The sequence below is a fragment of the Dama dama genome, chromosome 33, assembly GCF_033118175.1.
Source record: "Dama dama isolate Ldn47 chromosome 33, ASM3311817v1, whole genome shotgun sequence".
Taxonomy (NCBI): Eukaryota; Metazoa; Chordata; class Mammalia; order Artiodactyla; family Cervidae; genus Dama; species Dama dama.
The window spans coordinates 11,211,031-11,224,626 of record NC_083713.1 but is presented as its reverse complement, the minus strand read 5'-3'; the positions used below and the strand labels follow the sequence as shown (position 1 = coordinate 11,224,626).

At 36.5% G+C, this 13,596-nt stretch overlaps 1 protein-coding gene across 1 annotated transcript in view; it reads left to right on the top strand.

The window, feature by feature from the left end:
• The window catches only part of COL3A1 (collagen type III alpha 1 chain), a 39,763-nt gene that overhangs the window by 17,046 nt on the left and 9,121 nt on the right, over positions 1-13,596 (top strand). Inside the window, exons 10-37 of the mRNA XM_061135309.1 lie at positions 122-175; positions 829-882; positions 1,311-1,355; positions 1,495-1,548; positions 1,975-2,019; positions 2,601-2,654; positions 3,062-3,160; positions 3,870-3,914; positions 4,062-4,160; positions 4,353-4,406; positions 4,525-4,632; positions 4,822-4,875; positions 5,492-5,590; positions 5,914-5,967; positions 6,124-6,222; positions 6,555-6,608; positions 6,907-6,960; positions 7,292-7,345; positions 7,808-7,861; positions 8,203-8,247; positions 8,786-8,884; positions 8,975-9,082; positions 9,292-9,345; positions 10,850-10,903; positions 10,987-11,040; positions 11,760-11,813; positions 12,791-12,898; positions 13,337-13,390. Of these exons, the coding sequence (XP_060991292.1) occupies positions 122-175; positions 829-882; positions 1,311-1,355; positions 1,495-1,548; positions 1,975-2,019; positions 2,601-2,654; positions 3,062-3,160; positions 3,870-3,914; positions 4,062-4,160; positions 4,353-4,406; positions 4,525-4,632; positions 4,822-4,875; positions 5,492-5,590; positions 5,914-5,967; positions 6,124-6,222; positions 6,555-6,608; positions 6,907-6,960; positions 7,292-7,345; positions 7,808-7,861; positions 8,203-8,247; positions 8,786-8,884; positions 8,975-9,082; positions 9,292-9,345; positions 10,850-10,903; positions 10,987-11,040; positions 11,760-11,813; positions 12,791-12,898; positions 13,337-13,390 (1,863 nt within the window). The remainder of the gene's footprint in view (positions 1-121; positions 176-828; positions 883-1,310; positions 1,356-1,494; positions 1,549-1,974; positions 2,020-2,600; positions 2,655-3,061; positions 3,161-3,869; positions 3,915-4,061; positions 4,161-4,352; positions 4,407-4,524; positions 4,633-4,821; positions 4,876-5,491; positions 5,591-5,913; positions 5,968-6,123; positions 6,223-6,554; positions 6,609-6,906; positions 6,961-7,291; positions 7,346-7,807; positions 7,862-8,202; positions 8,248-8,785; positions 8,885-8,974; positions 9,083-9,291; positions 9,346-10,849; positions 10,904-10,986; positions 11,041-11,759; positions 11,814-12,790; positions 12,899-13,336; positions 13,391-13,596) is intronic.

Here is a 13,596-nt window from a genome sequence, read left to right as displayed (position 1 = left end):
CACAATGGTCTTAAGTTGAAATTGTATGATTAAATTATATTTTAAAATAGAAGGCATTTTACTAGTGGATTGTGAGTCTACTTGAAAGTTCATTAATATCTTTTTTATTCCTTTTTTTTAGGGCATGAAAGGCCCAGCTGGTATGCCTGGATTCCCTGGTATGAAAGGACATAGAGTAAGTACAGTTTCTAAATTAACTCTTACATTGTTCCATTTGGCTATGTTTATTTACCTAGCCAACTTTATTGCACAATTGAGTGTGTGCCAAAAATGACTGATTCCAACTAGTTGTTTGGGTGGTTTTTTTTTTTTTCATTTTCTGAATCTATCAACTACTTATTTTACATAAAGCAGTAAAGCTGAATTTAAGTACATGGAAGATATTTGTAAAAGAATAAGTTTCTCATCACCACTGTCAGAAAAGAGTAAAATAAATTATTGACAACTATTCTTGACTTAGTCAATATGATTTACAGATCAAATCAAATGACTTTATTCTATGCAAAACATTAGGTAGAGTCAAACAACTAGATGAAAAATCTATCAACTTCATAGAAGTAAAATTTATGACACAGATATTTGCTACTGTAGAGTTAAGGCAACTTCCTAACTGGACTAAATCGTACTTTCTAATTAGATCACATTTTTTTACTGTAAAATCAATGTTCCAGGTCTTCAGTGCACTTAACAGCGTTTTAAATCATTTATGTCAGTGTTGAAACGAGTGCTATGTGCTAAAGCTAGCTATAAAAATTTAATGTAAAGTTTTTAACTATTCTGAATTGTTAACAGGTCTTAATACTTTTACTACTTTTATATATATCATAGGGCTTTGATGGACGAAATGGAGAAAAAGGCGAAACTGGTGCTCCTGGATTAAAGGTAAATCACAACAAACTCACATTTTGATAAATAAATTTATTTAAACGTTATAGCTATATTTAAGGTTTATATTTTAGGGTTTGGGTTTTTCTAAAACCCGCCTGAGTTTTGCATTTTAGGAGCTAAGTAATAGTGAAATATAACTGAGATGTTCTATTAAAGCTTCCATGAAAGCTGATAACTTAAACTGTCTAGATTAGAAATGACTAAGTATCCCCAAGTAGCACGTTGACTTCTTCTGTCTAGTCTTCAAGTTTTTAAAATGCAAAAATTGAGGTTTACAGTATATAAGATTGCTACAAAATTTTATATTGCTTAATATAATCTTTTTCTTCAGTTCCATATGTTTTTTATAATATACTATGTTGAAAAAATTATAAATTTTTTTCCTGTTATACAAAATGGTGACATATTTTACATGTTTCTAGGGGGAAAATGGCCTTCCAGGTGAAAATGGAGCTCCTGGACCCATGGTAATTATGTTTCCTATCATACAATCTTCAACTGTACCATTAACTTCCATCTAATGCAGAACTTGCCTCACTGCTTCCCCAGCCATTTTTACACATGTCTAGTTGAAAGTAAGATCACACTTTTAATTTTATCCTCTAGGGTCCAAGAGGAGCTCCTGGTGAGAGAGGACGGCCAGGACTTCCTGGAGCCGCAGTGAGTATTCCTACTGCCATTACACAATTGCAATCCGAGTCACGGATCAGCATCTCAGTCAGTTTTCAGGCTGTGACAATCTGCAAAAAGTTTTTTATAAAGTTGCATTTAAAGTCACCTCCATAATTAGCAATAATTATAAGCAAACAAATAAGCTTTTTATAGTTATTATCTGGTGAGGATTTTTTAATGTGTTAACTTGCATTCGGTTCTTAAAACACAGAATCCAATCTTTCTACATCAGATCACTGCTGTACATATCAGAATTTTTAACAATTTGCCTTTAAAAGTATATCATTAAGCAGATTTTAATACACTAGAGGAAAAGTCAACTCAGTTACGTCAGACTTTTAGTTAAAATATCACTTCACTTGTGAGCAGCCTTTCAGAAAGATGAAGATGTTTGAGACCAAGTTCTCTTTTTAGGGGGCTCGAGGTAATGATGGAGCACGAGGAAGTGATGGACAACCGGTAAGTAACTTTTTGTTGAACCGTGATATGCTCAGTGTAATGAAAGATTATGGGATTGTGGAATATTGAAATAATATGGATTGTAAACCTAAAACTCAACATTGTTCATGAATATCTGATTCAAACTGACACTAATCCCATAAACAAAATCTAGAAACAGTTAATCTAAAAACTCTAAGTCCATAAACAAAATTCTGATACTCCTTATTATACTTGGCCAGTTGCTAACATCTGTATGGTGCTTAACAATGTTAGTTAAGGGCTAATATTGGATTTGGGACAATTAAAAGAGTCTTGCAAAGATAGATAATAATGTTATCTCTATTTTACAAATGATATTTCAAGGCTAAGCAACCTATACAAAGTCACAGAATTCATGGCATAAATGGTGGGGAATGGGGGATTGAAATTTTCATTTTATTCTGCCATATTGTTTCTCTACATAATGGTCATCTCTGCTGATAATACTGTTTTTATCTGTACAGTTTTCCTCTGTATTGTGTATGTACCCATTCATTATTTACCAGCGGTATGAGTTTTCCTTTACTTAAGAGATCTTGATTTTTTTTTTCATTTTTTAGGGTCCCCCTGGCCCCCCTGGAACTGCAGGATTCCCTGGTTCCCCTGGTGCTAAGGTAATCATGTATTTCCGTAGAAGAAGGTAAAATATATCTTGAAGACTTCAGAAAATCATTGGATTGCTTCTTGAAAATGGTTTTTTAATAGTCAAGTGGATTTATTTGATTTATATGGATGTTTGAAGCCCTGTCCTTGACTCCAAAGGGGATGTTATCCCTGGCTTTCAGGATTCTGATCTCTTTTGATGTCTTTTCTTTCTTCCCAATCTCTTTCTGTGAACAGAGATAACACAGTTACATACACAGTTATGATTTTTCTCTGCCTTTCTGATTAATGACACCTCACTTTAATTTTCATACTACTCCAGCCTTTGAAAGATGGATTTAAGCAGGACTGAATAATAAACTAGCTAGGAGATTAGAGGTGGAAAGGGAGACTGACTACTAAGGTTTTTATCTCTTAGGGTGAAGTTGGACCTGCAGGATCTCCTGGTTCAAGTGGCCCCCCTGGACAAAGAGGAGAACCTGGACCTCAGGGACATGCTGGTGCTCCAGGTCCCCCTGTAAGTACCAAAAACTACTGAGAGGAAGAGTGTCGCTACACTTTATTTCATGAAAGCATATATTTTAATGTTGCTATCAATTAAAGTTACTTTTTTGAAAAAAAAAAAAATGTTGCTTAGTGCTCTGCAATACCTCTACTAAGATAGATACTGATTTGATTGTACTGAAATTAATTTTTGAGGTCTGTGCTTTTCTAGAATTTATGAATGTTGTGGTTATATGACACCGAATGAAGTAGAGGGTGAATAGCTATCTGATACTCTGAAGACTATTCCCCAAACTAATCAACAATCAGAAACACTCAGAGAAGAAAACAAGACCAAAATAAAACCTCTTCTCTTTATGTACTTACTTAATAATTTAGTCCAAGTGCATATTATCTTTAATTTATTCAGATAATGATCATTTTTTGCTACTTTTTATGTGTTGTCCTATAGTTGGAGGAATCACCCAATCTCTATAAAGCACAACATGTGTGTGTGCTAAGTCACTTCAGTCATGTCCAACTCTTTGTGACCCCATGGACTGTAGCCCACCAGGCGCTGATGTCCATGGGATTCTCCAGGCAAGAATACTGGAGAGGGTCTTCATTTCCTGCCCCAATAAAGCACAATACCCATCAGCAAATTTATTTTACAGTTTATATAAGTGACTTCAAATGTAGGTGCACTGTTGACATTATTATGAATATGCTCTTTCCCCCTCTAGGGGCCTCCTGGGAGTAATGGTAGTCCTGGTGGCAAAGGTGAAATGGTAAGATGTCCCCACAACTCACCCTCATCTCACTCACGGTCACATTCCTGGCTTCCTTTGCGTTGAGCATGATCATACATGTAAGTTGGTTATTGAGAAAAGAAAATTCAAGTCTGGCTCATGTGAATGTCCTTGGGTTGTTTCTAGGGCCCTGCTGGCATTCCTGGAGCTCCTGGGCTGTTAGGAGCCCGCGGTCCTCCGGGGCCACCTGGTACCAATGGTGCTCCCGGGCAACGAGGTGCTGCAGTAAGTGGTTTGTTTTCCTTCATTGTCTGAGAGGTGTGGCTTATTTCTCACAATAAAAGTAACAGGCTCTTTGTTCTTGTTCATTGAATTTATATTGATTTCATTGTTTTTGTAATTGAATCAGCTGTGACTGGTGATGATTTTGTTAGTCTATTCTCCCTGTTTATTAAGCCACAATTATGTTCCATTTAGGGTGAACCCGGTAAGAATGGAGCCAAAGGAGATCCAGGACCACGTGGGGAACGTGTAAGTATTGCCTCAACAGATTCAGTTATTTCTTAGAAATATAGAACGTAGTTAAGAACTAAGCAGGTAAAAAAAAAAAAGTGCTTGAAGTTCAGTCATTATTTCTGTCATTTCACAGGGAGAAGCTGGTTCTCCAGGTATCCCAGGACCTAAGGGTGAAGATGGCAAAGATGGTTCTCCTGGAGAACCTGGTGCAAATGGACTTCCTGGAGCTGCAGGAGAAAGGGTATGTCTCCCATGGGCATGGAAAAGGAAAACAATCATAGAACTTCACCTTCATGGTGAGGCAATTGTGTTTGTTCTTAATCTGAGTAGTACTCAATCCCAACGATTATTTTGAAACATCTCATACTATGAGAATTATGAAAAAGTTTTCACGTTTTGGAGTTAAATATTTGCCTTTCACTATTTTCAGGGTGTGCCTGGATTCCGAGGACCAGCTGGAGCAAATGGCCTTCCAGGAGAAAAGGTACAGAACATTAGTTTCAAAAAAAAAAAAGAACATCAGTTTCAATTTTCAGAAATGCTTGTGCTATATATAGATATATTCTTCTAAACAGTGTCCCATTAATTAAAACCTAAATATCTGAAAGAAATATATTGGAATTAAAAATAATAATTCCAAATGTAAAACAATGATTCCAGCTCCTGTTCAGCCATTCTCCTAGCTTTGCAACTAATGTTACTCAACCTCTGTGAGAACTCTTTAACTTATCTTTCAACTAGGAATTATTTATCTCAATATCATTGCAAGAATAAATTAAAGTGCCTGAAAGTTCTTTGAAAACTCTGAAGTGCAATATAAATTGGATTTCATGACATCAAAGATATTTGATTTTATATGCACCGAGATATATTGCTAAGCCCACTAAATATCAATTCCTTCAGCATGTGATGTTCATCAAAGTTACCTTATAATATTACCCAAGCTAATAGATAATGTACTTTACACTGAGCATGTCGGCAATGTCCCATCTCTCTTGAAGGGGCCAAAAGAAATTCTCTAGCTGCAACCCCAGTACCATCAATGTCTAGGTCAACGAAGGCACTTTTACATACATGTTGTTTTTTTTTTCACTACATAGGGTCCTCCTGGGGATCGTGGTGGCCCAGGTCCCGCGGGGCCCAGAGGAGTTGCTGGAGAACCTGGCCGAGATGGCCTCCCTGGAGGTCCAGGATTGAGGGTAAACAGAAACACTTGTTTGATCGACACTATCATTTAGTAAGAGGAGAAGCAAATGAAGAGCGTTCAAAAATAACTTAAGTCAGACACTATGTTTTGTAGGCTCAAATGAAACAAAATTATTTTACAAAAATTTAAGCTGGTATAGATTGAAGAACATAAAATAGAATGCTTCAGTAAGATATTTAAAGACAGAAAAATGTGTAAATATGAGGCTACATATGTCAGTGGAAATCTCAAAATTTTATACATAGATTTTTTAGTGTTTTTTTTTTTCCAATTATCATTGTTAAATCAGCTGACTGACTGAATTTTTCAATTTAGGGTATTCCCGGTAGCCCCGGAGGACCAGGCAGTGATGGGAAACCAGGGCCTCCTGTAAGTACATTTTCAACATCTCATTTTACAAGTCCAGAGAGTGATTAAATGCACAATTTGGACTAGCCTTCATGTATATTGTATAGCTTTAGTATGTACATTGCATATTTTATCTGATCTTTTGAAATTTATGTTAATATAATTTTTTCTTATTAGGGAAGCCAAGGAGAAACGGGTCGACCCGGTCCTCCAGGTTCACCTGGTCCTCGGGGTCAGCCTGGCGTCATGGGTTTCCCTGGTCCTAAAGGAAATGATGTGAGTTCCTCCCTTCATTTCTTCAATAAATAGTTGATGGAAGTCCTTTTATTTTCCATATGGGGGTGCAGATCGCCCCAAATTGATTTCCACTTCAAAACACAGAAGAGTATATGAAAAAGAAGCTTCCCTCTACCGTGTGAGAAGGGAGCTAAGGTATTTTTTCCAGAGTTCCAGGCAAAGAGCAGAACACTTACAGAAGCCTAGTCTAGAAAGGAGTTTTCAGTTGGGGTTATATACGTGTGTTAGTAGGGGGTAGATCAAAAACATGAGAGAACACGATAATGAGTAATTTCCTTTTGAGATTTAGTAAATACTGGCTACTTCTTTAGGGTGCTCCTGGAAAAAATGGAGAACGAGGTGGCCCTGGAGGTCCAGGCCCTCAGGTATGTAGCATTTATCCACTCATTTCCAGTCCTCTGACAGTGCTCCCCAAGCTTTTTGGCCCCAGGGACCAGTTTCATGGAAGACAATTTTTCCCTAAGACTGAGGGAGAGGGGATAGTTTGGGGATGATTCAAACACATTGAATTTATCGTGCACTTTATTTCTATTATCATTAGATAAGCTCCACTTCAGGTCATCCTCCTGGAGGTTGAGGACGCCTGTTGTATTAGAGGCATTTCTCTCCAACCCTACGACTTCTGTTTTCTTTATCTCCGCTTCCATAACTGCTTTTTTTTAGGGTCCTGCTGGAAAGAATGGTGAGACCGGACCTCAGGGTCCTCCAGGACCTACTGTAAGTTTCCTCACATGAATTGGAAATGGAAGTGGATGGGAGTGGGCCTGAGGGAAGACTTTGGGAATTATACAGTCTCTGACACTGTATTGTTATAGTTCGCCAAAAAAATTATGAAGATTGTTTATTTAATCAGCTAGCTAAATACTGACACTGAGTAACGTTTGTGCTGTATATGTCTTCCTTACACCACTTCCACAAGCCAGACTCTGCCTTCCTTCATACCATTGATTTTCAAATTAAGCAATTGGCCTGATGAGATGAAAAATATGTGGACTAAATACGAAAGGATATTTTATAGTGAAGCATCTCATTGTATTTTTTTACATAGGGGCCTTCTGGTGACAAAGGAGACACAGGACCCCCTGGTCCACAAGGATTACAAGTAAGAAATTGTTAATTAAATGTCATTGGGCCCCTATTCTTATCTGTAACTACCTTTGATAGCTATACTTGTTAAATTAATCAACACTTCAATTTTTTTGTGACACTGAAAGATAATTCATCTTAAGCTTAAAATGTGTGCATCTGACTTCTACTTTGAAGTTCACATAATTCAATATGCTTATATTTACTTTTATTGTAATATAAATGTATCTGGCTAAATTCATCTAATCATAATTCATTTTTATACACAACAACAGAAAGAATAGAGGGAGATGAACATAGGTTTCTAAGGTTGAATATCCCCTCTGTTACAGGATTTTGAGGGCTAAAAATTTTCTACACCTAAAAAGACTGCTAGAACCATTTTTTGAATACTCTGCAGAAACATCCTTACTTAAGAGAAGCTTTCCTATAATCAACCTTTGATGTGATTATACAATACAAATATGATTCTTTATAGGGCTTGCCTGGAACAAGTGGTCCTCCAGGAGAAAACGGAAAACCTGGTGAACCTGTAAGTTACATGTCATGTTTTCAAAACTCGGAAGCCAAAAGAATAAGCAGTAACCATGTATAAATGATTAGCTCTCACATTTTCATGCCACAGTACCTGAGTTTTAACATTTAGTTTTGAAATAACAAATGTTATTTGTTAGTTCATTACCAAACAAAGAAAAATTATTCAATCATAACTATTCCATGAAAAGTTTGAATTTTATCATAAAAGGACCTAAAGGAAGAGAATATAGCTCATGACTGGATAAACTGAACAAGTCAAGTGTGTATTTTGCTTGTTTATTTATATAACATATATTCTGATAGAAGCCTAATCATGCAACGTCATCACTGTCCTAGGGTCCAAAGGGTGAGGCTGGTGCACCTGGAATTCCAGGAGGCAAGGTAAATATTTCAACTTACTTTCTCATTTCTTCAGCATTTTTAGTATATCAAACCAAAATATTCCTTTTTTAGACACTCAACATTGAAAATGTTTGATGAATATATTTAGGGTAATCCAAAACATTTCCAATACATTAAATTTGCATCATCTGGAAAATTAAATTTTCTGACATGAATAAACAGAGTCACCTATAGGCCTGAAATTAAAAAAAAAAAAAAAACTTTCTAGTGTACTGCTTCTCTACAGGAAAACGATTTCGATAGAACAACTTTGAAATTTTCCCCTAGTGATAAAATAATAATAATAGTGTCAAAGCTAGCTCATCAGGCCAGGTATAAAAATTCCTTTGCTTAGAGTAACTCATTTTGTTTCCATTTTTCATTCAATTGATCAAATGCAGTTTATAATTATTAAAATTTCCAGATTATTCAAAAGTTAAGAGCATTGTGGTCTGTATCAAAAGAATACGATGTAGGGTATTGTTGTTTGGCTGTAAGCCTGAGTTTCCTAACGGGGATGTCTGTCTTCCTCCTGCAGGGTGATTCTGGTGCTCCTGGGGAACGCGGACCTCCTGGGGCAGGAGGGCCCCCTGGACCTAGAGGTGGAGCTGGTCCCCCTGGTCCCGAAGGAGGAAAGGTAGCGCCCCCAGCCAATTCAATTCACTTAGACTTTGCAAAATGCATTTTGTTTCTTTCTTGTGAGCTATGGTTTCTCCTTTAATTTCAGGGTGCCGCTGGCCCCCCTGGGCCACCTGGCTCTGCTGGTACACCTGGACTGCAAGGAATGCCTGGAGAAAGAGGGGGTCCTGGAGGCCCTGGTCCAAAGGGTGACAAGGTATCAACCTATTTCCTGTTAATTATGTAATATGACCCACTTTTTTGGCTAAAGGAAGCAACATTACTGGAAAGTAATATGTTTCTAGAGAAACTTTTTAATTGGAACACCTACGATGCATTGCAGTGAATCTTGAGGGTTGCTCTTCTTTTTGTCATATTTTCACTGGAGATACCTCTAATCTGATGCCATTGTTTTTTATTTGATAGGGTGACCCTGGCAGTTCAGGTGCCGATGGTGCTCCAGGCAAAGATGGTCCAAGGGTGAGTACTCAAATTGGGGAGAAGCAAAATTTATCTTTATATAGTATGAAACAGCCCTTCACCTCAACTTATTTTTTCCAAAAACTCCTCATGATAAGTTAGATCATACTTTGCCACCTTCAGGGCATTAAAAAGAACTAAATGACATGATTGTTAAAATTCCTGATTTCTATCACTAACAGTTCAACAATGACCTGAGAATGGAAAAATTTCAAAAGTATGAGAAATATTACAAGCTAAAGTCATAGTAATTGACTAAAATCCAAGATAATCAATACTGCTCATGAAGGAACTTTTTCATTTAAAAAAAAGCATTGAAATTCCATGGTATATTCATACCATGGAATACTACTTAGCAATAAAAAGGAATGAACCATTGATACATGCAACAATGTATACAGACACCAAGGACATCATGCTGAGTGATAAAAGTCAATCTCAAAAGGATCCATACTGCATGATTCCATTCATGAAACATTTGAGATATGGAACAGCTTTATGGTTGCCAGAAGTGAGGAATAGGGGAGAGGGAGATAGATATAACTATAAAGAGATTAAAAAGAAAAACTATAAAGAGATGACATAAGGGGGTCTTTTATGGTAATTGGATATTTGAATATCTTGAGTGTGATGATGGTCATGCAAGGTTATACAAAATAAAATTGCATTAAAAATCACATACACATATACACACAAAAATAAGTGCATGTGTAACTGGTGCAATCTGAAAAACTCTATGGATTGTACAAATGTTAAGTTTCTTGGTTTTAATACTATGCCATAGTTGTGTAAGATGCAATCCTGATAGAGGCTGGGAGAAAGATGCACAGAATTCTCCTGTATATTTCTTTGCAACCTTCCATGAATCCATAAAACTATTTCAAAATAAAAGTTTAAAAAAAAACACATTATAATCAATTCTGTCCACATTAGAGAACACCTAGCTATGACTGTAGCAAATAAACATGATAATTAAGCCATTAGATAGACATTATCTTTACTGAAGTTGCCTTAAACAAATTCATAAATACTTCACTTTTAACAAACTAGATGGGTAAGCCATCATCCAATATTTTAAAATCTAATATTTTATTTATATAATATAAGTAAACCTTAATATTTGAAAATTTTGATGTGAAAACTTTGATATGTGCAACAATACTTTGAGTGGCTATATATTTTGAATAATAAGTTAAATAAAGCAGTACACTTTAATTTTAAAAGATATGACTGTAACATCTTACATCATGTCTTATTTATCTTCTGCAATAGAAAGAAAACTGAATGAATAAATTGCCACGGAATTATATAATCCATAGAATCTTGTATTTGGTAAACTGTGCAGTATTTACACATTGAGTAAAGAGTATCTAATTCAAGCCATCAAGGAAACCACATTATCTAGTTTATTAGATGAATAATATATCCATGTATATGCTTTTTGATTAATAAGGAAAATGATGCTGCTCATCTTCAATATCAAAGTATATTTCTATTTCTTTAGGGTCCCACTGGTCCCATTGGTCCTCCTGGCCCAGCTGGTCAGCCTGGAGATAAGGTAACACTTAGCACTGTTTAGAAACAGAAAATGTCTTTTGTTGTTGTTTGGATGAAGGACAATTTTTTTTTTTCTTTTTGAAGGGTGAAAGTGGTGCCCCTGGACTTCCGGGTATAGCTGGTCCTCGTGGTGGCCCTGTAAGTGTTACAGACATTTTAACATCATTTTAGCCCCACACAGGCAGCAATTATCTGTCCTTCCCTCTTTAGCAATTCTGTCCATGGCCCTAGTCTCAATGGTGGGATACTACCTGTTAGCATCATATGACACGCAAAGCAAGGTGAAAGTTGGTAAAGCCAAGATTCACGAGAGACTATGAGACCATTTCAAATCTTGCCATCTTTCCTAAGTAATTCTGGAAAAAATATAAAAGTTACATAAGTAATAATATGCATTTGTAAAAGAGTATTTCTTAAAGCCATAGGATCTTTGCCTGAGGCTACTTCTAGATCTAAAATTCTCTGCCTTCAGGGTTTGCAGACTCAGGAGATATATTTAGTAAATGTTCTTAATTAACTAATCGAATGATTTCTCAACACTTTAACCTTCTTTTTATTTTCTAAAATCCTTGCATTTTTAGAAGTTATACAATTAGGTTTTTTAAATACTTCAAAATTCTCAAATTATTTTTATTACACATAATATCACAGTCAGAGGCAGAGAAATCGATGGTTCTGGTGCTACTTCTAATTTTATTGAAAAATGGAGATGTCTTTAGAGGTTAAGCTCTGCTAGCTTTGCACACTAACATTATCTTTCCTTAGCTTAAAGGAAAAGATAGATGATGTAGAGGATGACGTGTGCTCCCAATAGGAAGATGTTTCACTGTGACTAATGAGGATATTTTTCACTTAAGGGTGAGAGAGGCGAACATGGGCCACCAGGACCTGCCGGCTTCCCTGGTACTCCTGTAAGTATGATCATTAAAATATGCATGTCACATAGCCCAGAATCACTATCTCACTGAAAAATAGTAGGAGAATAAGTCAAGTCTGAATGCTAGTCTATCTCAGCCACTCATTCCCTATGAGGGTTCATTTATCCACCTCTTTTTTTTTTTAAACTTTATTCTTACTGTTTAAAAGATGCATACAAAAACACCTGGCCTGCCTTTACACCAGATTAATGAGACTAACACGATCTCTTAGACTTCAAGCACTCTGAAAGTTTTTATTAAAGTTCTTCCATTTTTAAATGGTACTAAATAAAATTTCCTCTAAGCCCCATCTTTCTCAAGTGCATTTATTGGTGCTTGCTTTGAAATGCACAATCCTTAGAGAGAGGTTCTCCCTTATGAAAAATAATGTAAATCGTACCACTTTCTTGACAACTTTCTTTTGTCATGGAAACTCTTTTTATTTTCTGGTGGCTTCATGTGGGGTGCAGGACCTTAGTTCCCCAACCAAGGATCAAACTCATGCCACCTGCAGTGGAAGCATGGAGTCTTAACCACAGGACCACCAGGGGAATCTTTATCATGGAAACATTTTCATTGACTTTGTTTCTTCCTCCATGTCTTCAGAGACTGTTCCAATTTTATTTCAACATTTAAATATATCCACAACTACGTACAAAATAGATAACTAATAAGAATCTACTATATAGCACAGGGAAATCTACTCAGTGCTCTTTGGTGACCTAAATGGGAATAAAATCCAGGAGAGAAGAGATACATGTATGCCTGTGGCTGACTCACTTTGCTATACAGCAGAAACTAACACCATTGTAAAGCAACTATATTCCAAGAAAAATTAATTTAAAAATTAAAAATAGTTTAAGAATCTCTCTCTGCATGAAGAATTCTGTTTTCTGAAGAAATAAATAAGGATAAGCCCAGTGCATCGTGAAGGGTGTCAGCTCACAGGCTGTTTTTGTTTCTGAATGCAGGGCCAGAACGGTGAGCCTGGTGCTAAAGGAGAAAGAGGCGCTCCTGGTGAGAAAGGCGAAGGGGGCCCTCCTGGAGTCGCAGGACCCCCTGGAGGTTCTGGGCCTGCTGTAAGTATCTCTCCTTCTCTAAGCCTTCTAAAAGAAAGTACTTAGCTTTGTCGATAATTTAATATTTCACACCGAGAGAGCATGTCATGGTGACAAGAATACAGTTTTCTTAGGAATACAGTTCTGAGTTTGAAGCTTAGCTCCAACCATCTAGTTACCTCCATCAGGTTATTTTCATGTCCTCAGAGAGTTACTGCTTTTGTGTTTTGGTGTAGGTTCTCATTTCTGTTGTAGTGTTTTCCCCCAGTTTTACTGAGCTATAATTGACATATAACATTGCATTGTAGAAGTTTAAAATGTACAACATAATGATTGTATGTACTGTGAGATGATTGTCATGATAGGTAGAGTTACTGATTTTTCAAAGGCTTAAAGCTAATCCCAAATTTTGATTTTGATGCTATTCCTATCAACCATTTCCATCTCCATTCCATATAGGGTCCCCCGGGCCCCCCAGGTGTCAAAGGTGAACGTGGCAGTCCTGGTGGTCCTGTAAGTAATGATCTTCTTAACTATTATTGAAAAGCATTAATTAATATCAATCTGTATAAAAACTGCTTTGAAAGCCCTAGTTTCCTAAAGAGAGTATAAAATTATGATCACTTATTCATGCGTGAGTTATATGCAAATTCCAAGAGGAAAAAACAAATCATAAATCTCAGAATAGGATGCAGTTTCTACCACATTTCTTACATGTC